This window comes from Talaromyces rugulosus, chromosome III (assembly GCF_013368755.1).
Source record: "Talaromyces rugulosus chromosome III, complete sequence".
Classification (NCBI taxonomy): Eukaryota; Fungi; Ascomycota; class Eurotiomycetes; order Eurotiales; family Trichocomaceae; genus Talaromyces; species Talaromyces rugulosus.
The window spans coordinates 4,597,806-4,620,349 of record NC_049563.1 but is presented as its reverse complement, the minus strand read 5'-3'; the positions used below and the strand labels follow the sequence as shown (position 1 = coordinate 4,620,349).

Genomic DNA, 22,544 nt, shown 5'->3' with positions numbered 1-22,544 from the left:
ATAAAGGTTGTAGAGGGGTGGAAAGTTCAATCTATCTGGATCGGGGAGACGCGCCGCGAGACGCGAAAGCCGCAGCTCTGGTCCCGCTAACGTCATTTGGGAAAAATTGGGAAAATCGGTTGACCAAGGACATCTCGACAATTAACAACTCACCTCACCCAGCTGATATTCGCCAGGAATTGCCAGGAACGAGGCTGCTTTCTATACATATTTTGATTTGGTATTTGCAACGACCCTTTCAGATTGTGCATCATGAGGCGGTAAAAAAAGAAACAACAACAAATCATCTACGGAATATCCTGATATCCTCATATACCGAACATGTCAGCGACGAAGAAAGCATTGCCGCGTCGCGGTGTATCTTCGGTTCAATTTTTCAAACAAAAACCGCAATTCAGCCAGCGACGAGCATTCTCAAAGTCTTCTACATTTCGAACCGCCGCAAAGGATGGCGAGGTTGAATCAGCCCGGAAATACTGTACGGACCTAGTCCGGTAAATACCCCCTTGAGGACTGCCTATGCTATGCCCTATCCAAAAAAAGAGAAGAAAAAGACATAACTTACACCGATCAGGAAATATGATCGCCCTTCCTTCGTCCTCAGCACTTTCATCCCTCCGCAGTCGCAGAGCTTCTACCTCGCCCTACAGGCGCTCAACATTTCGCTATCCTTGATCCCCGACACAACCTCCTCACACACAATCGGCCTAATGCGTCTCCAATTCTGGCGCGACACGATATCCCGCACATTATCCGGCACACCACCAAAAGAACCCGTTGCTGTGTTCCTCAGCGCCGCAATCGAAGACCTACGAGCGCGGAGCCCAGCCGCGCGCCTTAGCAAGGGCTGGTTCTTGCGCATGATCAATGCGCGCGAGCGGTCGTTGACTAATACACCTTATGCGAATATCACCGAGCTGGAATCCTACGCCGAAAACACGTATTCCACGTTACTATACCTGACGCTGTCGTCGCTACCGCTAACTTCGCTCACGGTGGACCACATTGCGTCGCATATAGGCAAGGCTGCTGGCATAGCTGCTGTGCTGCGAGGACTGCCGCTCGTGGCTTTTCCACCGCCACCGAATCATCACTCTAATCAGACAGCTGCTCTGGGTGGACAGAATACAGCAGGGCAACAGGGATCTATTACATTGCCACTGGACGTCATGGCGCAAGCAGGGGTCAAAGAAGAAGATATCTTCCGCCAGGGCGCAGCAGCGCCCGGTCTGAGAGATGCGGTTTTTACGGTTGCCACTCGTGCGAATGACCATTTAATTACTGCTCGCCAGATGCTCAAGAACCTGCGTGAGGGTCAAGACGTCGGGCATGACTTTGAGCATGAGGGCGAAGAGGGCCATGAGTATGCAGCAAACCAACAACATACTTCCGACCGATCACAGTATGAAACCCAGTTGAAAGAGGTGGAGCGTGGGTTTGGGGTTTTGATGCCTGCCATACCAACAGGGATGTGGCTTGACAGGCTGGAAAAGGTTGATTTTGATATATTCAACACGGATCTTCTACGATCCGACTGGAGGCTGCCTTGGAAAGCCTATTTTGCACATCGGAGCCAGTCATTTTGACCTTGTATATTAGAAATTATGTACTTATATAATGAATAGGTTTTATGCCTCAAGTCTAAAAATACAAACGCCAATGACCGGATATCAAAAATAAAACAGGTACTTTATACTGTACGGTACTTATTACTCCTTGCCTGTCTATGCCTTCTCGAACTTACGAAAAGCCGTTTCTGGGCAATCTTAAAAAAGTAGCGTCCGATCATATCACGCCTTTTTGCACCGTTAGATATGCTGCAAACATTGTAGGACAGGTGTAACTCACATTAGGAAAAATGTTACCACCACGACAAATGGCACGGCTATTTGCCAGAAATACCTAGAAATGATCATCAATTATGAGGGGCTGGCAAAAAGAGGTGTGTGTAGCTTACGAATCACTATGATGCTGGACACCGTTGAAGCGGACGAAATTCATTCCAAAATATCCCTTTTCTGTGTTAGCTTGTCTACATTCAAGTTTACTAAGTAGAGAACATACCGTCAAAAAGGTCAAAGGAAGGAACAAGGCTGTTACCAAACTCAGTTGCTTCATGCTTTCGTTCTGATAGGCACCTATAAAACACGTTAGAAGAAAAAAAAATGGACTTGTTGATGAGCAGGGAGCCTACCGATTGTGTTGAATATCAAATCAATCATGTTGTCTGCCGACCTCCTCATTTGGTCGTAGCCCTCTGTGATTGTGATACAGTGATCCAGCACATCGCCTAAATAAGTATGACACATGGCACTAATAGTGACCGTCGAGCCGCCTATACTTTTCAAGTTCGGAGTCGCAGTCCCGATGTAAGAAGAACCATCGGCTGTCAGATTCGTACTGGACGACATGGCCTGAGGGAGAGGAACAAAAGTGCCAAGGCCGGGGGTGTGAACTGGCTCTGATCGGTGGTCGCGAAGAGCATTGATAACTGCCACCATGGGCTGCATGGCGCTGCGCAGTACGGCGATTTCAGACGTCAAGACATATAGGCTTTTGGATTGGTCGATATTTGGGTCCGTCAATACCGCAACCTCAAGATCTCCAATTGCGTCTTGGTAAGCAAAAGTCACTGGGATCGCAAGATCAATGATGGCATCCATAATCGCCTGGACCAACATGCTGGCGTCACACGACTGTCGTAATATGGTCTCGGGAGAGCTCAATCGCTTGACAATTGGTGCCTCGATATCGCTGGCACTTTCATCAAAAAATGACAGCACCGTGTTGTCGGCATTCAGGAAGATGGATACCTGCTCCAGAGTCACACCCAAGCCGTGCGAAGCCAACACCGCATGTCGCTCCATGAATTCAATGCGCTCTTCATTAGGCCCGCCCCGGAAGCGTTGCAACGTTCGGCGCATTTTGTATTTGTCTTTGTTATTACGATTACCCGAATCGTTGGACGAACTTCTTCCAAGACCTGCATCGTTTCTATATCCTTGCTCTTTCTCATTCCCCCGCCTCCGGCCTTGCGGAATCAGCAAATCTCGAAGAGCAGCCTGGATGACACGCCATTTCTTCCGCCTGACCGTGACCGGTGAGATACTATCTTTAGAGGAATCCGAGCTGCTATCAGAATTAGGACGCTTCTCGTCCATGTCATCGTCGGAACCGCTTTTGCGATCCTCATGACCCAGTTTGATGAGCTTTTGCAGGGACATGACGATATAGGCATGATCCGAGTACCAATCCACCTTGGTCAGATTGTGCGGATGCATCAAGTCCTCGATTGCAAGCCTATGGATGTTTTTGTGGCTGCCCAGAATCTTTATCACATCCCAACTGAGCCCGTTCACATTGATCCAACGACACTGCACCCATGGCTCCTTTTCCCTCTGCAGGAACTGTTCCAGCGATTCATTATCCAGAGCATACTGCCGCATCTCATTCTGCGAGAAATCCACAATGGTGATTTCGCACTGTCGATGGAGATCGACGGGAAGCGAGAGGTAGTCCCATTCAGTGCCCCCGGTCGGAGGTAGATCAGAATTGGGATCGATTCCCGGCTCCTTGCCAGCACCATGTAGCTGCCGTTCGGGACTCAGTCCGTCTCGGTAGTATGAGCGTAAAGTGTTGGTGCGTCGTGAGCGCCGCCGCCGCAGCGTTGAGACCGAGTCGACGCGCACAGGCGCAGGGAACGAGCCTGGGGATGTCGGGTCATTGTCGTCGTCGTTGTTGTCGTCGTTTTCGGCGCTGGGGAATCGAGACTGCGCTTCAATGTCGATGTTGTGATGCTGCTGCTGCGCCGGCGCTGGGTTTGGTGATGGCACGAAGCCGGGCGCATAATCATGCGCGTCGACGCTCATCGTGGCGACGTTTCGGTTCGAGGTGCGCGTTCATCGGTTGAGTTCAATCAAAATAATAGTAGAAGTCAGGACATCTGCGAGTACAGATTGTTTGTGCATAAAGCATTGAAACGAACGCCCCATTTCTGCAAGGAGTTTGTTGAAGCAAGTGTCATTGATTAAATGCATGTGAAGATCAAATAAAGTTCGAAACGCTCGGGCGGCTCCTTTTCCCCGCAGTCATTTAAAAGCTTAGCGGCGAGGTTCCAAGCAACGAGGATGTAAAAAAAATCTAGTCTACGGAGTTAAGAAGTATGGTTATTATGCTAAGTTCATATTAGACAGTAGATAGGTTAATAATATATACACGGAATTATGTGCTGTACAATATTGAGTGAAACCCCCCACTCCAGTCAAGATGCGCCTTCACCCATTATCATGGAAAAGCATTAACACCAACCCAATGCACCCATTTCACAAGAAAACATAGGAAAAATAGGAAATGTACATGATGGCATAGCCGCATAAGAAGCCATAGAAAAACATCCAGTATACACATTGAAGAGAAGGAAATCATTGTATAAAACGATTTTAAAAATCAATCACGCACGAGCAGGCGTGCGGTGCTTCGAAAACTTGGAAAAGGGAAACGGGTTTTGTTTCGAGTTTGGAGAATAGTTGCGGCCGTAATCGTTCCAATCTTCCATTAGGAAAGCCCTTTGGGGCTCGCCGGCCGGCTTTGGTACGACGGATTTGCGAGTGCGGTTTGTGGTAGGCTTGGATTTGGCAGGGTTTGCCATGGCCTCTTTGACAATGTTTTTAAGTTCATCGTCGTCTCTAGTGATTTGAGCTTTAATAAAAGCGATATTATCAGATCCTTGAAGAGCCGACATCACAGACTCCCTCGGGGTATACGAATACTGATCCGGAGCCGGAGTAGAAAGTGGCTGGATCGAGGGGTCGAGGAAAGCTTCATCTCCCTTTGCGAGTAGTTGGTTGATGTCCAAGCTCTCTCCGTGGGGGATCTTGTGTGGAAAAGACGGAGTCACACAGTCCATGTTGACTTCTTTTCGGAGGACGTGGTCAATATCAACCGCCGAGAAAAAGGCGCATGATTGTGGGAGGTCATCAATGCCGACCTGTTGCGAGAACATGGCACGGGTCCAAACATTAGCAATCTGCAAAGCCATGGCAGCACGGTATTTGTCTTCTTCTTTCACAAGATAGCGAATCTCGTCGTGTACAGTGATAGCAAGTCTAGCCTGGATGTTAAACCGCCGAATAAGAAAATCCATTGCTGTAATCAGGAGATGCAAATAGTCGACCCCGGATGATTGAATAGCCCAGTTAATACGGGACGTCATAAAGCTGCCCTTGTTGATGAAACGACGCATGAGTGCCTCGGTAATACCGGCGCCCAATGCTGGAGTTCGCGGTCGTTCTTGCTCGGCGAACTCTTCTAACTTGTTGAAGACGAATGACTCTGTGCCTCCACGCCAGAACGGCCCATCATTCAATACTTTACGTGTAGTTCGGGCGCCCTTGGTCTCTTTGTAAAGGTTGGAGGCGATCTGATTTGTCTCTTTTTCTGTGAGAGCCGGGTTAAATTGACGGAGCAGAGTCGCAGCGAATTTCAATCCAGCACCGTAGATTCGTCCGTAGTTGAAAACTTTTGCATCGTTTCTCGAAATTCCAAGAATCGAGGCAGTTCGAGAGTGCAAGTCGGTGCCTGCAGCTTTGGAGCCTTCAAGTGTCATGAATCCAATAGCATTACCGCCGTGTAGCTGGAACTGTGCATCGCCAACCAAACTGGCAATCCATAATTCCTGTGAATCGACATCGGCGCCAACAAACGCGTAACCTGGCGGGGCTTGGATCATAGCCTTTAGCTCAGATCCTACACGGTTATTTTTGGCGTTACTGGCAGTGAGCCAAGTGTTCTCCACGGCTCGACGAGTGATGGTGCCCATTGGGATAATCTGAGGTAAAATAAAGCCTAGTTTCCTGTCCGGATTTTTTGGTGCCGACACATCATCTTGGTAGACAACCATCTGGCTCAAGATCCGGTCACGAGCACTGATCCAATAAGAGCACGATGCATTCATTTCCAGCGCTTCTTTGGCAAGAGCGAATTGCGACGAAAGCGTACCCCTTTCAAAATAAGCCAAATAGCCTTTAGCCAGTGGGTTGGCACATCGGGCCTGTGGGCCATCTTTATGAGGAAGTTTATAGTAAACATGATCCCAATCATCTCGCAGCTCTGCATTAGTCTCTTCTGACATATTGCAGCGAGTAACCGGTTGGTTTTGGTAAACAGAGGCTTCTTTCTCAGGTACTCTGAATGTCCAGCCAAATTTGTCAGACCAAATCAGTGGATGGCCATCCCATGCAAGTTTAAGCAATATGGGGGCTATTCGAGTCCTGACTGTGAGGTTGATGTTGGAATTGCTGGTCGGAAAGAGATCTTTGTACCACTTGGGCATGCCCGGCATCTTCTGTCGAGCTGCTGGTCGTGGAGGGTCGCCTTTCTTTTTGCCCTTCACCATCTTAACCTCTTGCCCGGTCCAGTCCAGCTGTCGCAGCCAAGGGTCATTCAGATAAGTCTTTGAGTCGGCCTTCACCTTCAATGCTTCTTCACAAAGCTTAAGGAGTCTGTTTTGAACATCATTGAGGAGTTGATGATAGGTACGCTCGGCATCTTCCAAGTACCGGTCCCAGGATTCATTCACGGGCAATATGACAGACGAAAGGTGGCGCAAGGCGGCGAAGCTGACAGGGTGAGGGCACACTTCGAGGAAGTTGGGAAACACTTTTTTGTACACTCGGTGGGTGACGGCCACGTCGGCCGCACAGTAGTCCAATAATTCATCAAGTTTTTCGACCAGTTGCTCCTTGTTCAACTCTCCGAAATAGTCTCTCTGGGATTTGTCGATGGTCACGTCGCAGTGGAACTTGGCAACGTCTCGCAATGAGTTCACGGAACTCCGTCCTACCCATAATTCCTCCTCTTCATCCGTGAGAGTCTTGCTCTCGAGCAAGGCTGCCAGTTCAACGGAATTGCGGTCGTTTGCGATCTTGTCCCTCAAGTCTCTGTTTTTCTTATGCCGCATCCAAGTGGGACGCTGCTGAGAACACATTCCGTTGACAGCGACGTGAAGAGACATGGTATCGATAAAGAAATTCCGCGATTGCTTCAGGTCATACTCTTCTTGAACGCGGGCCCGATCATACCCAATGTTATGGCCAACAATAATCCTAGGCTTTGACATGTCACCCAGCGGGATAAGATGGCGATCATTATCCGACTCTCCCAGCAGCCACGGAGACAGCCATGCGTACCACGCGGTCGGGCTCACGGCGCAAGCCATGACCGCAAACGAGGATTCCTTGTACAATACTTCGGTATCGAATGTCAGCGCCGACTCATCGGGGGCATCCACGGCTTCGTAAGAGCCGTCACTGTTATATTTGGTCCATCCACTCTGCTTGGCCCATTTCCGCGGCATTTGGGGTGCGTTGATGGTCGAGAATTCTTTGGCGTTGCGCAAGTAAGGGTCCGCAGCATCCATAGCAAGTTTGTAGAAATGTTCGTCCATGGACTGGCCACTCAACGGGGGCATGTCGAAGGCGATGGGCTCTGCCGCATCTTGCGATTTGCCCAACAAATCATGTCGAGACAGATGATCTTTGGACAGTGCGACGAGTTTCTCGTCGGGCGGTGTGGGCTTGTTTTTGAAGACTTGTGAGTGCACATGTTCACTCAGTTGTTGCACTCCGATCTCGTTGAATCTGGCGGACGAGGGTACTATATCATGTTAGCACTGACCATCCGCGTGAGGCAAATCCAGGAAAATCCAAGCATACCCAAAAGTGATTTGCCTTTATTCTGTTCGCTAGCCTGGGTACCAGACAGCTGTGAGAGAAAGGCGGCAGATGGGCGAAATGTCGTCCTTGGGTACAGCGATCGCCGTAGGGTTACGATCGAAGACTGCGTCACTCCCTTAAAACAGGGAGTGACATGGGTGGAATAGTGTAGCATGGAGAAGACAAGCAGACTCAGTCCATGTTAAGAGGATATAAAGCGCGCTTGGCGCACGCACGAAATTATTGGGGCTGATCAGAGAAGAGAAAGAGATGAAAGCGCGCTGGGTTGTTGTTTTTTTTTTCTCTCTCTCTCGTTGATATCATCTCCTGGGCGGATGCGGAAGGCACGGACTACTCCTGCGTGGCTGCCTCAGGCGAAACACGCCACCGCCTGCCTGTTACGACAAGCGCCGTTTCTGCCGCTGTTATCGTGACACTAATTACAGAAGTGGGTCCAGGCAGCCAATCATGTAGCTTCCCACCATGAGTCCCACGGCCGCCACTTCACCCATTGATGATCGGACAGAGACCGACTTCTTCTTCTTCTTCTTATCGCCCAGTTTATAGGAGGTTACTCTCTGCAGAGATATCACTTTCGCTTTGCTTTTCTCTTCCTTTTGTTTCCTCCCAGCGTGCGTATCCGACTGTAATACATCCAGCCATCCATATCATCACTGCCAACATTGATATTAACGGAGATCGGTTTGGCTCGCTTTGCTAAATCTCGACCTCACCGCAGTACAAAGATCATATTCGCCCTTCATTTTACACCGTCACATAACGAATCCAACAGAGCATGTCACGGAGGCCGGCCTCAGCGGTCATTGATCTAACGTCGGGATCAAGACATGCGCTACAGAACCACCATGGATACCACTTCAATACACACCAAGAGCCTACACAAACACAAACGCATACTAGCCCAGAGAACCCTTCTCGAGGCGTCAAACGGAGGCGATTAAGTGATGACACAATAGGCCTGTACAGCCCGTCTCCGGCTAGGCATACATCTTCTTCGTCCGCGCTTGGTGTTGAAGGGGTTGAGTCTGTGGATCTCACGGAGATTAATGATGACTCTGCTCTGTCTCAGGTTCTGGCCAAGCAGCGTGAAGATGCGGTCAAGGCGCAGGCTGCTGCAGATCCGCAGGAAGGACGTACCTCGCTGACGGCCACGAAATGTGCTATTTGTATGGACACGCCGACAGACGCCACCACGACGATATGCGGTATGCGCTTTTATCCGGGTTAATACTGGCTTTTAGGCTAATCTTTCATGTTTAGGACACATGTTTTGCCACAAATGCATCATCGACTCCCTGCGCTACGATGAAGAGCGATCAGAAGCGACGACGGGCAAATCGAATCGAGGCAAATGCCCTGCATGTCGAAAACTCATTTCGCGGCGAGATGCGCCGGGGCCGAGACGTGATCTTGTGCCTTTACAGTTCAAGCTGAAGCGACGGTCATAACTTGACCTCCACACCTTTTTACTGGATAACCACTCGATGTGATATCTGTAGTCTTTCCCTTCACATACTCTCTCTTCTAGTTAATGATTTACGATGCTCGGTTTCCTCGATTTTTTTCAAAGCATGCATGGCGCTTGGAGTTAGTGTACATCAGTCATTGTTTTTCTACTTTTCACTCATGATAATAATAGCAAGTTTACGTTTCATTTCTACCATGTTGTACATACGCATAATTCTTAACAATGAGGTACGCTTGAGCCATTCAGATTCCATACATACTACCTCTCCTTCCACCCTCCTCCCTCCAGCGTATTCCGTCTACTCACACCACCACCCAACCCGCCTCGCACCATTGCATCCCCCTTTTTTCCCAACACCACTTCCAACGCCTGCACGAGCGCTGTCGGATCATACCGGTTTCCGATCACGGTCTGCCCATCGTCGTCAGACATGATCTTGCGGCCATACAGACGCAGTGTCTCGATACCCATGGCAGCTAACCGTTCGCGGTCCACGGCTGGTGTTTCAGGGCCCTCGAGGTGGAGAATATGCGTGACGTATGAAGTATAGGGCGGTCTCGAGGATTTTTGCGACGCTGTTGTTGGTTCGACTATAGTTGGTATCGAGGGCGATGAAGCGACCGAGGACAACGTTGGTGTTATTGCTTCTGGGCGCTGTCCACTGTTTATATAAACCCTCCCCCGACTCTCTTCGCCCGCCTGCACAATAGCTTCGACGAAATCCACGGCGGTAAATGGACGCGTCGAAGGGCCTGTTTCCCTATCCAGCGAACCATTCAAAATCAAAATCTTGTGGCGCGCGGGACTCAGGGCAATCGCTTTGCCGACACCGCGCAGGATCAGGGACGGAATGATAGATGTATACAGTGAGCCGATACTATATATAATCGCCTGACTATCGTTGATAGCCTCTATGGCGCGTGGGTTTGCAGGTGGCCGGACCCCTTGGCCGTATGGGTTGATGTACCAGATGCGCGAGATGCGGCAGGGCAGTTCTTCGTTGTGCGTTTTGCTAAAGGAGATGTTTTTGTGTCGCAGGCTGGGCAATGACCCTGGGAGATGGTCTTCATCGTGCGAGACAGCATGATAAGCAGACAAATCTTCCTCCTCATCATCTTCCTCATCTCCGAGCAGCATCATATTAGGCGGTGCCTGCGGCGACTTTGGCGTCTCACTGCTCGGGTGCGAAATACTATTCTGCCCAACAATAACCGAGCCATCTTCCAATGACGCCGAAATATGATGCGAAAAATTCGAGTTGATGGCCGGAATCACTCGCACCAGGTCAAACGGCACGCCACAGATACTGCCCAACAAGTAAATCGCACTCTCAAAACTTCCCGTAAACAGACGCGCACCTGTGAGGAACAGGTTTCCGACACTGGCCGATGTGAAATCAAAAGTAGTCGAGGGGACACGCGCGCGCTTGAGCATTTCGAGATTTAAATGATTGAAAAACGAACGTATGAGTTCCTTTTTCGCGGGCGAGATGCATGTCCATAGCGCAGATGTGCCGTCGACGATAGACTGCCAGCTGTGTTTCGCGCTGGCTTCGTCGCTGTCGAGGCGGTGGTTGAACAGGAGTTTGAGCGCTGCTCGTTCCGAGTTTGGTGCGGATTCTGGGATTAGGCGGACCAGTCTGCCTGCTCTTTCGTTAGCACTATATCACTAGTAGTTTTTTTTTTTTTTTTGAAGTGAAAAGAGGGAGAATACTTCGAACATCGCCAATGCCAGGCCCGCCAAAAATGCGAATCAGCTCCGACGACGAGCCGCCGTTGTCGGATATAGGGATGATGTAACTCAACAGACAGTGTTTGCTCGCCCGCACAGCATTAAACACGTCTACCAGGCTGTTGGCTGCGCTTCCGCCGGATAGGACGACGATGCCGCGGTTTTCTGTGTTGCTGGCCATGCTCCCTTTGTTTCTAGTGCTTCTAAATTATCCAGCAGCAACAGAGGTACGATATCGCGAGACACCAGTTGGCTAGTCAGCCACGTATTAATAGCAGATCAGGTAACTGAGCACGTGCTTTGGCATAGTCCTGTCTCGTAAGTTAGGTGTACAGTAAACTGACGTCTTGGCTAGCTGTGACTCATCAAAGAGAACACATTGCATCAATTGATATCAAGTGACTGATTGCCGGGAATATAAAGTTCCAATGTTGGGTGGGTCTCCGTTGAGCTTATTTTGGCCGTTTATCGCATGCATATACACTACTTGGCATACTATCTGTACTACATATCAGTTGATACATCAATTGATGTATGTATCCTCATGTTAATTGAGTTGACGATTTGTTTGTTTGATTGAGACTTGCTTGGTAAAAATAATGCTAATACTGGTATAATGAAAACAACCTAATCATCTATAAGAGCACGCTAACGAACTCCTGACCTCGAACAGTGCACGCTTGTCATAAACGAATGGCTCACAGAATGGATAATCAGTCTACTTCTCACTCAGAGTCTCCTTGACCAAGTCCACGGCTCGCTGGGCCAAAGCCGCCGTGTCGGGAGGGAACCTGCCGCTGACATAGTTGTAGTTTTCGTCTTCAACCACAAATCTGCCAAAGTTAGTAGCCATTGGAAGTAAATGAGACCAAAATACATACGGCCCGGGACCGAGATTGTTCTTGTACTGCTTATCCGGGTTGTCCAGCTTCTTCCTTACCTACGCACAGGTTAGAATGTGGAAGCCTCACGAAAAGAGATAAACTTACAATTGCCTCGACATTATCCGTGCCCTTGCCGTATGTCTTGTAGTAGTCGCCGAGGAATGGCCGGGTCATCCAGTAAATACCTGATTCCATAGCTCCGGGCAAAGCAGTCGTAGTAACGTCGTGAAGAACACTCTTCCCATCTGACAAGGTGGCAGCAGACAATGTCTGCACGCCATGGCACACGGCAGCCACTGTCTTCTGGCTTGGTTTCCGGGTCTGCGGGAAATACTCGGCGATGTGTTTCTGCAGCGAGGCTGAATCAATCGTCTGACGCACGCCCTTGTCGTGGCCGCCAGGGAAATACACGAGGTTGTATTGGTCAAGCGAGAAGCCACGGTCTGACCAGGTTAGAGGCTCTTTGACGGCGGGGTCTTCGATCATCTTGTTGTACTTGGCGATGGCATCTTGTTTGGCGCCCTAGATCTATTAACAACTGCTGACTCCTCGGCTCAATGGAGGACGGGCTTACGAGTAATTTCCCCGAGATGCCGGAGATCATACGATCGTCGCAGCGTGGTGCATTGCCTGTTTCCGTGGCAAAGTGGACTTCGAAGCCGGCTTGTTTGAAGACGTCATACGCGACGGCGGTTTCTAGACCGGTTAATCAGATGATAAATAAACACGAGAACAGCAGATTGGGTAGCACACCTGTGGGATCGTGTCCATAGTCGGACATGGGGATGAGGACCTTTGCAGACGCCATGTTGAGGGAGAACAGGTGGAGGTGAAGTGGAAGAAGAGAAGAAGAGACGAGGACAAGAGAGAAGGAGCAGCTGGATCATGGATGTAACTGCCGTCATATGCTAATCTGCGCTAGTCCAACTGTGATCATCCATCTCGCTCTCCACTGCTGCACCTGCTATCATAAGTGATTGCATTGTCGCGATAATAATAAATATCAATCGCTGCACGTGTCAACTGATCTAGTGCTCTGAACCAATATGGTTGCAGCCTCTGATCCGCAGTCCCCGATGTGAGAAATCTCCGGCACAATGTTATTCGCCGGGTTCCTGCCCTGTCTGCAGAACCATTCTTCAATGAAAGAATATCTATAAATATCAATTGCTATCAATTGATATACATATAATGCTTAACAGTGACCACCGGCCAACTCCGCCGGCCAACAATCAACACTGACTGACGCTCGCCATCGGAGAAAACGCGGCCCCACCGGCATATCGTGTGCTTCATAGCTATTTTCTACTTTTCTCCCCCAGTTATTCTGCTTCTACTTCTACTTTTTTCCCCCAGCACTTATTATTGAAGACTTTTTTTTTAAAATCCTCCTTCCTCTCTCTCTACTCTACTGATTAATTAATCGCCTACGATTGTTTCGTCCACGCTGACGTGACCAGTGTCAGCTCTGCGGGGTACTTGCTGTACATGCCGTTTCGTCATCTCCCCTTGCATCGCAGCTCTTTCGCACGATCCGCCGTTCCTCTCCAGAGGATTTTTACAATATTTACAATAGCGGGAAAAATGGCAAGTTCTTCTACAATATACGACCCAGGCAAGGAAAGGCTACTGACAGGTTCAGGATTTCAATTCGGCCGCTCATCCCCAATACCCGAAACGGCTCGTGTGTAAGCTCAATACCCCCCTCCTCTCTTGGATATAACAAACCTCGAACTAAACCTCCAGTCGCCCCCGGCGATATCAAGGGCCCTGAAGGCGACGGCGACGAGACAACCACCAGTACCGTGCGCATGGCCGCAAACCATCTGGCCCAAGACATCACGCGCTCCGACACCTCAACGCCAACATCGGCCATGCAGCAAGAACTGCTCTCGCACCCGGCGCGCGCACACCAGTTTACCATAAACCCTCCACTGCACATGTCGCATCTGCACCCGACGAATCCGCTGCATCAGTTCCACAAATGGTTCAAGGACCCGCGCATCCCGCGTTCGTCTGCGCCAGAGACGTGCACGCTGGCCACCGCTTCGTTACCCTCGGGCCGAGTCAGTGCGCGGATGCTCTATTTCAAGGAGCTGGATGAGCGCGGATGGGTTATATACAGCAATTGGGGCAGCAAGGAAGGCAAAGGCGCTCAAATCTTTGGGTCTGAGTACAGGGCCTCTGCGGATGGCTCCATGCCAGGCGACATGCACGATTCGGCCGCTCTCAATCAGGGCAATAGATGGGCAGCCCTAACGTTTTTCTGGTCGCTCGTCGAGCGGCAGGTCCGGATAGAGGGTATAATCGAGCCGCTGTCGCGAGAGGAAAGCGAAATGTACTGGCGCACGAGGGAACGGCACAGTCAAATCGGTGCCTGGACGAGCTGGCAGAGCAAAGTGCTTTGGTCAGTCGACCCGGACGCCGCCATTTCTTCGGACATTTCGGATCTCGACGACGGACGAGCAGTACTAGAACAGCGCGCCAAGGAAATAGAAGCAAGGTTCGCAGACGTCAAGGAGATCCCTCTGCCGCCCTTTTGGGGAGGCATTCGAGTCGTCCCGGAATCGGTCGAGTTTTGGCAGGGCCGGCCGGGGAGACTGCATGACCGTTTCCGATATATGCTCGAGGGAGCGGGACATTCAGCAAAGACATCCAAATGGCGCATAGAACGACTGTCTCCGTGATTAATATAGATATAAATATTATTGATGCAAAAGCTATAACACACGAAGTGCTTTGTAGTTAGAGTGGATGCGGCTCCACTTTCATGCAGCGCCAAGAAAGCCTTCTAAAGCAAACAACTAGGTCTACTCGATCTACTCAATCCTGATATCCTTCTCAAAACGATACATATAATATATTCTATCCACAGTAAAGCGCTAATCTACAAAGCTGCACGCTCACCGCGCTCGCTCTTCCAACTCGACAAAATTGTCATCTTCCGTGCCATCGAGTATCCCATACTCTTCTTCCCTGGCATGACCCGACGGTGGCTGTGGCCGATCTAGTGTAATTCTCGCATCGCGTGCCGGCCAAAAACCCCTGGCGACTCGCTGTATAAAATCCCATATCTTCTCATCCATGTTAGGACCGCGTTCATGGTTGTTGTTGTTGTCAGTATGAGCAGAGGCACTCGCGATACCCGAAGTGGGTTCACCCGCTGTAGTGTTCTCCTGCGCCTCGACTTTGAACTGGTACTTGAGACAGTCCTTGACCGTGAGCAGCCCCATTATACGACCGCGTTGCTCAACAAGAATAACACGCGGTCCCATCTTCTTAAACAGTTCCATTGCCGTTTCCAGTGGGAGACGAGGATGCACCGAGATCGGGGTATGATCAACATACGGCGCAAAATCGACAAAGCTCGAGCCCGTAGTATCCTCAGGCTCGTTAAAGGTCTCCGGCGCATCATGCTGATGGTAACGGCTGGAGACTGAGCGTCGGTTCTGTATCACGTCTGGCGGCAATGCATCGGATGTGAAGATGCATTTTGCATTGGGAGATAGTGGGCTGGTCCGTCGGGCTTTTTCAATGGCGTATCGCAGCTCCGTGCGGCCAATGTAGCCAACAAGTATTTTATTGCTTCGGTCCTCGACGATGGGGAAGCCTTGGAATTTGTTGTCGCTTAGCAAATGCTCTGCTTCTCGGACGGGGAGATCGGATGCTGGAAGAGACAGCGGGTTGTTGGTCATGACTCGCGACACTGGCACGTTGAAGACATGGTCTTCTTTATTGTCCAAGAAAGGAAATCCATTGAACCAGATCGTTCGGTCCGCGATGCCGCCTTTTCCAAAGCGGTCGCTGACTGCTTTGGTGACGCCGACAACAATCTAGACACTTATTAGACACGTTATATCAACTTAGACTCAATACTTACCATCGTAGGAAGAATGTATACCAAAGCCCCCGTGAGCTCAAACATGATGACCACGACCGAAACAGTGAGATGCATAATCCCACTAAGTGATGCAGCAGCGCCCAAAAATGCATATGTCCCTGGCGTGATACACGGCACGTCTGGTTCACAAGCAGCAAAAAAGCTGGAGTTGGGAAACGACTCGTGTAAAGCTTTCACAAGAATTCCTACCATCCGGCCAAAGGACGCACCTACCGCCATCGAGGGAACGAATATACCCGCGGGGACCTTGCAGCCGTATGAAAAGATGACCAGTATGATGCGAAGGACTGTGGCAATGAACAGAGACAATACCATCGGCCAGCGATTTTGGGCGCTATACGGTCAACAAATCAGCACAAACACGAACAAACAGAGTCTGGGTGTCTTACTCGCAAATTCCCATGTAATTGTTGTCGCCCTCACACTCCCGAAACAAAACTTCCATCATTTGTGTCATATTGATCCGGAGAAAGATGTTGGGATAGCACAACAGCGCTGTCACACCGGCCAGAAAAACAGCTTCTGTAACGGGATACGGGGCCAAGTATTTCTTCCGAAAAGCCTGTACTCGCAGATTCCATTTGATGACCAGGGCGCCATACAAGCCACCGAAAATTCCGATAATGACGAAAAATATCAGCTCAAAAAAGTGCCATGTTCGGTCGTATTTGACCTGGAACATGACAAGTTGCCCGGTCCGAAAGGGGTTCATGGCCTGTATAATGATCAATCCTAGCTGTCAATAACTAGCGTATCGTACTTACTGCTAGGACACCGGTGGCTACGAGAGCACAAAAGTAGCTTCGCCACAGAGTTTTCAAAGGAAAGTACGTCGACATTTCCTAGTTCAAGTCAGATTTCACACTACGAAATAGCAGCAAAGAATAGACGCACTTCAAGAGAAAACAAAACACCCCCAATAGGACTGCCAAATGCAACTGCTACACCCGTGCCGGCAGCTGCAGTCAAGATTTCCCTCGTTTTGGCGGCATTCTGTCGGTACTTGTTGAAGAATCGAGAGATGACATTTCCCGTGCACACCGCATAGTGTACACTCGGTCCTTCTTTGCCGACAGAAAGGCCCGAGCCAATTGACAGCGGAAGACTGATTGACTTGATGAGAAGAGTTGTGCCGCCCAGGAAGCCTTTCATGACGAATCCAGCCAGAATGCACTTGATTTCCGAGATACCCGATCCAGCAGCATATGGCGCGAACGACTTGACAAGGAAACCGGACATGAAAGCAAAGGCGATCTGCAAGTAATTAGCTCGAGATTCTCATGTAGCAACGAGCAACGAACCGAAAAGAGGAAATATACGATATAGTTTATGAAGGAATTGGGTCCCCAATGATGCCATTCGGGGCAACCTGTAGAAAACACGTCAATTACTGCTCGCATATTCTTCCATCGAACGTACCATCTTCAGCCCCCCAGCAACAAAACTGCTCATTGAGATAGAATGCACTGGTGCAGTATCCCAGCTTGACATCCGACAGCCACTCGGTCACAATATTAAGAAAGGCAGCGTTCAGCCCAATGGCCGCGCCAACCAGAGTCACAACCAGCCAGGCCTGGCCTGCATCGTAGGACTCCCACAGCTTCCGTCGCCAGCCAAACGTCCCCTCGCGATCCCAGAATCCGCGCGCCTCGTTGCGGCGAGCGCGGCGTCGCGCTTGTTCCTGCACGGCATCTTGCACCCAGTCGATGGTCGTAAAGTCTTCGTAGCGTTTGATTTCGTTGATCTCGTCGGTCAGGACGGGGTTAGGATCGGTCGCGTCTGCTCCTCCTCCTCGCTCAGCGGCATTATCTCCTTGGTCGCCCTGCTCGGAGACCGAGAAGCCCGAAAGCCTGGGTGAGAGCTGGTAGGATGAGGTCCTGGCGGAGAGGAATGCTCGCGGCTGTGAGGAGCTCGGCGATGCGCGAGATGTGGTCATAGGGCCGTTGGCATATCTGGCGCGCCAACGCCAGCAGCAGGTCAATCGCAGTAGTCGAGGTTGTTCGATACGAGAGAATGTCAACTGAAAAAGGTTGAATTGTTTTGACTGGTGAACTGACGAGGCTGCGGCTGGCAAGTCGACTGGCCATCTGTCTGCTCCGATAAGATAAGTCGATAAGATAAGCTTTGATTTACCGTATCCGTTTTAGCGTTCCTATTCAGTCGATATAATCGGTCTATGATTGATACTTTACAAGGGAATACAGAATTGTTATATACGAAGAAGATCCCTAATGTCAATTATTTATATGTCTGGAGGATTCAATTAGGTTCAGGCATGTACCTGATACACTTGACGACTTTATTCAGTTCAAACCGCACAATGGTCTCTTCGCCCTATCAAATAGAGAAGCACTATGGAGGAATTTTGAGAATATTCTAAGGGAGATTGATACGAGGAAGATTTATTTTATCCTGGATGCCCTTGATGAGTACGAAGAGAACTCATTGGACTGGCTTCTTCAAAAACTCACGAGCCTTTTCTCCTCGAACACACAGCCTTAAAGACCGATACTCAAGATTATAATTACAAGCCGTCGACTTCCAGAAGTTCTCTCTGCTTATCTTTCCAATTTTCCTCACGTGAACGTCAATCCAGGGGAGCAATATTTGGAAAATGATCTCAAACTTTTCATCTCGTCTAAGACTAAATGTCTAGCAGATGCAAGAAGCAATATAGAAATTATTGAGAACAAAAGAGCAATATTAAGGGCAAAGTGGCTTTCAGCAACTCAACCACTGAAAGAGTATACGAACGAAACTTTCTTATTGGTTGGCTTTATCATCAGAGATCTCCGAAAGGCGTTGCTCTCAGAAGTAGCGCAGATGCTTGACAAACCACCGCGAGGATTGGACAATTACTATGAGAAATTTCTTTGGCGGATTTTGGAGCTTGGAGAAACTAAATCCAAAACTACTGCTACAATCATCCAATGGGTAGCTATGGCTAAGCGACCACTCAGTCTATGGGAGTTAAGTGCCACAATGGATACACTACCTACACAAACACACTCTCGAGAAGTGGTGAATGACCATATCAACCTTTGCGGTTATTTCCTTAAAGTCGACAATGGCAAGGTCAGCCTCATCCATCAATCTGCCAAAGATTACTTGAGGAACAACACCTTGAAAAAGATGGGGCATCCCCTCCGTCTTTTTCACATTGTGGACACGGATGTACATTTTCAAATAGCACAGACTTGCTTGAAGTACATAGAGGGGAAATCTGAAAAGGACAATCCCTTTGGAAATGGTCGAGAATATGATCTCAATTTCTTTTTAGTTTTATCCATTGAAGAACTTCGACAGGAAAATTGCCCATCTTTTCGCTTCCCTCTACTACGATACTCAACTATATGGTGGCCTGAACATGCTAGACTTTCAGAAAAAGAAGATGCTCTTTTGAACCTCTCTTTTTTTTCATCGGAGTCATCTATTCGTCAAGCTTGGATACGCACCTATTGGCGTGTAAATATGCTAGCATGTCAACTTCCTGGACCACAGCTCAATTTGATCCATATTTCGGCATTCTTTGGTCTAAAAATGATTGCTAAGACATAGTTTGTTCAAAAAATCTTACCAAACAAACACTCCGCGACACTGTTAATTCCAAGTCTGTTCATGACATGTCCCCCCTTCACTGGGCAGCTAGAAATGGACACTCCAGTGTCGCTAAACTTCTTATTGATCATGGAGCTGGTGTTAACACAAGAGGCTATGTACCTCCTTTAATCTGGGCAGTACGCAACGGTCATAAAGACATCGCAAAATTACTTCTCGATCACCATGCGGAGATCAACAAGATGGGTTACGGCATGACGGCGCTCCATTGGGCTTCCTGGGAGGGACGAGAGGAAATGGTTCAACTGCTTCTTGATCATGGAGCCGAATGGTAAATACGTATGCACAAATTGTGGCAGGCATGGATACGAGATGATATGGGATTCCTTGAATTATTGGTAAAAGCCGAACCTATTCGTCTCTGGTTAGAAAGTTAATTCATGAAACTGGGACAAATTGGTATGTATATTTTTGGGAATCATATCTTTTGAGTGGAATTTCCGCGGTACCGACCGGGACGCGGGTGAACTGGTTCAATGTTACGGCATCATTGCATCTACATCCAAGATTGAAGTAATAATATGCCATTAGTTAGCAGCTTGTATGAGCAGGTTAAGGATTTTGTATGTGCTGCGATTAGAAACGGCCTAGTAGATTTCTCAATCAAGTACGTAAAGAGATGCCACATAGAATCTACAAAATACAAATAGAAAACAAATGCTCCGGTACATATGAAATATGGACATTTGATATTGCATACAAAATATTCCAATCTTCCGTGGCTGCAGCAAAATCCCAAACGTGGTGGAATTTCTCCGTCGGAACTCTAAACTTTTTGTCTCGCCCGAAAGAAAGTCGCGTCTCGCCTCTTGGCTCAATCGTGATCCCCCGCGCTGTCAGATACTACTGCCTTTTCATACCTGTCGCATCGCCAGTCGCATATCGATCGTGTTTTATTATCGCTACTCTACTATATATCGCTCTCGACCTCGAATCTTCGGCGGCCCCTCTGCTGAATCTCAATCTCTCGCGCGACGCGTGCCGCATCCGGTCAGCCGTGGCAATGGCGTCCAACTACCAAGAAAGCCTGGCGGAGGAAGCCACCGGACAGAGTGTACTTCCTCGTATGCATTCATGTCTGCTTCTGGAATATATCCCGGTCTAATTCTTTGGTGTTCAGTGTCGCGAATAAAGAAGATTATCCAGCTGGACGAGGACATTGCGCAATGCTCACATAATGCGACGTTTCTCATCGCAATCGCCACGGTGAGCTTTATCAAAAAGCACTAGTTCTTTGTGAAGTTCCTAGCTGATATATTCTCAGGAATTATTCATACAATACATAGCCGAGCAAGGGTACAACGTTGTCAAATCCGAACGAAAACCCCGAAAGACCATCCAATATAGAGATCTCGGTATTTTCCCTTCTGACTCAGAAAATTGAGCTACGCTGATCATGATCGTAATCACAGCAACGGCCGTTTCACGCATCGATAATCTCGAATTCCTCGCGGACGTCATACCCAAGACCACAACCTATCGCCAATTCAAAGAGAAAAGAGCTCGCGAGGGCGCGCAGGACCTGCCTATCATCGAAAAGGGACAGACCACTCTGAACGGAGCCAGTGCCCCAGTGCAGAACGGCGCCAACAACCTCCCAGGAGACCAGATTCTCCTGCCGTCACGTATAAACGGGAGCAATAACGCGGCACCTCCCCCGGCCGAGTCGCCCATGCCCACGGTGTCGATGATGCTTGGGCGCACGGTGGAACCGGAATTGGGCTCTAATAAAGAAGTTGAGATGACGGGGTAGTCTGGGTTTTTATCTTGCATTGTAATATTGCATTGGGTTGCGTTGATTCTAGGATATTGGAATGTTATTGCTTACGGTGTGTGTAATGAGAGTTGTTAAATGCCCTTGTATAATTAAGTAATAGTAAATTGATAAGTAAATAATAGATAATAAATAAAACATCAAATACGCAATATTTGCAGGTAAAATAATAAGGAATGTCCAGCCAATCACAGGCGGCTGATTCGATTCCGGGTGCTTTTCGGCGGGCGCTTACGACCAAACCAGCTCGGAAAGGCCAACCTCAACCTCCAAAATCCTCGAGTTCCCGACGACCCGTCAGAGTCACCACGCCCTCTGCCTCCCCTCGTGCTCGCCCTCGCCCTTCTCTGTCTCCAATTCGCAGTTGTGCAGCTCTCGCAGCAATGTCTCAACTCAGCTCCGCCTCGGCCACCCTGCTGCGCTCCTGCGCCCGCCAGCAGCTGCCCTCGCACGTCGCTCGCTCCGCGGTTGCCGGCGTCCAGCAGCAGCAGCAACGAAGCGCCTCCAATGCTGGCGCCAAACCGTCCTTTCAGAGCCCCTTTGCGAGCGCCGAGGAGGCCGATGCCACCTTGAAGATCCCCAGCTTCAAGAAATACATGTCCAAGGGCTCGCCGTCGACGAACAAGGTCTTCTCGTACTTTGTTGCCGGCTCCATGGGTCTCGGCTCGGCTGTTGGTGCAAAGGCTACCGTGCACGGTATATACCTTGAAAATTTGGAATTGGCGCTGCTAGGATATATCTAATGATCGACAGACTTCCTCACCAACATGTCCGCCTCTGCCGACGTTTTGGCCCAAGCCAAGGTCGAAATTGCTCTCGGCACTATCCCCGAAGGCAAGAACGTATGTAAAACCTTTTCCTTACAGAGGACACATGCTCAATTCCATGCAGGTTATTATCAAGTGGCGTGGCAAGCCCGTCCTCATCCGTCACCGCACTGCCGGTGAAATCCAGGAGGCCAACGACATTGACTGGAAGACTCTCCGGGATCCTCAGCCCGATGAGGACCGTGTGCAGAAGCCCGAGTGGCTGATCATGCTTGGTATGTCTTTATATTCATTTTGGAATGAAAAAAAAAGGCTAATTTCTTAGGTGTTTGCACTCACCTTGGTTGTGTGCCCATTGGTGAGGCTGGTGACTTTGGTGGCTGGTTCTGCCCTTGCCACGGTTCCCACTACGACATCTCCGGCCGTATTCGCAAGGGTCCTGCTCCGTTGAACCTCGAGGTCCCCGCATACAGCTTCCCCGATGAGGAATCTCTCATTATCGGTTAAGACCAAATATTAAAAAAAAACCGAGCACAATACCATTCCCATGTTTCAATACCTTTCAGACACCTTCCATCCTGATCCGAGACAGACCGGTCCTTTTTCTTTCAAAAAATGATATAGAGAAGAGAAAGCGCGTCAGTGTACTATCATACATTTATTTTCTG

At 49.3% G+C, this 22,544-nt stretch overlaps 10 protein-coding genes across 10 annotated transcripts; 5 read left to right on the top strand and 5 right to left on the bottom strand.

Moving 5' to 3' along the window:
- Positions 1–321: 321 nt before the first annotated feature.
- TRUGW13939_06366 (uncharacterized protein) lies at positions 322–1,586 on the top strand (the record flags this gene model as incomplete). The annotated part of the gene is made up of 2 exons (XM_035489519.1): positions 322–494; positions 575–1,586. 2 exons carry the CDS (start codon positions 322–324, stop codon positions 1,584–1,586), a joined length of 1,185 nt encoding a protein of 394 aa, XP_035345412.1.
- A 49-nt stretch (positions 1,587–1,635) lies between these two features.
- On the bottom strand, positions 1,636–3,869 carry TRUGW13939_06365 (uncharacterized protein; the record flags this gene model as incomplete). The annotated part of the gene is made up of 6 exons (XM_035489518.1): positions 1,636–1,641; positions 1,745–1,796; positions 1,849–1,902; positions 1,958–2,013; positions 2,065–2,138; positions 2,195–3,869. The coding sequence occupies 6 exons, from the start codon at positions 3,867–3,869 to the stop codon at positions 1,636–1,638; spliced, it is 1,917 nt and encodes a 638-aa protein (XP_035345411.1).
- Positions 3,870–4,450: 581 nt separating this feature from the next.
- On the bottom strand, positions 4,451–7,887 carry TRUGW13939_06364 (uncharacterized protein; the record flags this gene model as incomplete). The annotated part of the gene is made up of 2 exons (XM_035489517.1): positions 4,451–7,653; positions 7,713–7,887. 2 exons carry the CDS (start codon positions 7,885–7,887, stop codon positions 4,451–4,453), a joined length of 3,378 nt encoding a protein of 1,125 aa, XP_035345410.1.
- A 621-nt stretch (positions 7,888–8,508) lies between these two features.
- Positions 8,509–9,181, top strand: TRUGW13939_06363 (uncharacterized protein; the record flags this gene model as incomplete). The annotated part of the gene is made up of 2 exons (XM_035489516.1): positions 8,509–8,938; positions 8,994–9,181. 2 exons carry the CDS (start codon positions 8,509–8,511, stop codon positions 9,179–9,181), a joined length of 618 nt encoding a protein of 205 aa, XP_035345409.1.
- Positions 9,182–9,459: 278 nt separating this feature from the next.
- TRUGW13939_06362 (uncharacterized protein) lies at positions 9,460–11,113 on the bottom strand (the record flags this gene model as incomplete). The annotated part of the gene is made up of 2 exons (XM_035489515.1): positions 9,460–10,844; positions 10,915–11,113. The coding sequence occupies 2 exons, from the start codon at positions 11,111–11,113 to the stop codon at positions 9,460–9,462; spliced, it is 1,584 nt and encodes a 527-aa protein (XP_035345408.1).
- Positions 11,114–11,650: 537 nt separating this feature from the next.
- Positions 11,651–12,624, bottom strand: TRUGW13939_06361 (uncharacterized protein; the record flags this gene model as incomplete). Its single annotated transcript, XM_035489514.1, has 5 exons — positions 11,651–11,765; positions 11,814–11,872; positions 11,922–12,338; positions 12,391–12,512; positions 12,570–12,624. 5 exons carry the CDS (start codon positions 12,622–12,624, stop codon positions 11,651–11,653), a joined length of 768 nt encoding a protein of 255 aa, XP_035345407.1.
- Positions 12,625–13,400: 776 nt separating this feature from the next.
- Positions 13,401–14,503, top strand: TRUGW13939_06360 (uncharacterized protein; the record flags this gene model as incomplete). The annotated part of the gene is made up of 2 exons (XM_035489513.1): positions 13,401–13,500; positions 13,563–14,503. The coding sequence occupies 2 exons, from the start codon at positions 13,401–13,403 to the stop codon at positions 14,501–14,503; spliced, it is 1,041 nt and encodes a 346-aa protein (XP_035345406.1).
- A 216-nt stretch (positions 14,504–14,719) lies between these two features.
- TRUGW13939_06359 (uncharacterized protein) lies at positions 14,720–17,653 on the bottom strand (the record flags this gene model as incomplete). The annotated part of the gene is made up of 7 exons (XM_035489512.1): positions 14,720–15,649; positions 15,697–16,051; positions 16,107–16,432; positions 16,482–16,559; positions 16,612–16,971; positions 17,019–17,086; positions 17,137–17,653. The coding sequence occupies 7 exons, from the start codon at positions 17,651–17,653 to the stop codon at positions 14,720–14,722; spliced, it is 2,634 nt and encodes an 877-aa protein (XP_035345405.1).
- Positions 17,654–20,338: 2,685 nt separating this feature from the next.
- On the top strand, positions 20,339–21,088 carry TRUGW13939_06358 (uncharacterized protein; the record flags this gene model as incomplete). Its single annotated transcript, XM_035489511.1, has 4 exons — positions 20,339–20,399; positions 20,456–20,541; positions 20,600–20,690; positions 20,748–21,088. The coding sequence occupies 4 exons, from the start codon at positions 20,339–20,341 to the stop codon at positions 21,086–21,088; spliced, it is 579 nt and encodes a 192-aa protein (XP_035345404.1).
- A 197-nt stretch (positions 21,089–21,285) lies between these two features.
- Positions 21,286–22,383, top strand: TRUGW13939_06357 (uncharacterized protein; the record flags this gene model as incomplete). Its single annotated transcript, XM_035489510.1, has 4 exons — positions 21,286–21,805; positions 21,863–21,951; positions 22,001–22,151; positions 22,202–22,383. The coding sequence occupies 4 exons, from the start codon at positions 21,286–21,288 to the stop codon at positions 22,381–22,383; spliced, it is 942 nt and encodes a 313-aa protein (XP_035345403.1).
- Between the last annotated feature and the right edge of the window lie 161 nt (positions 22,384–22,544).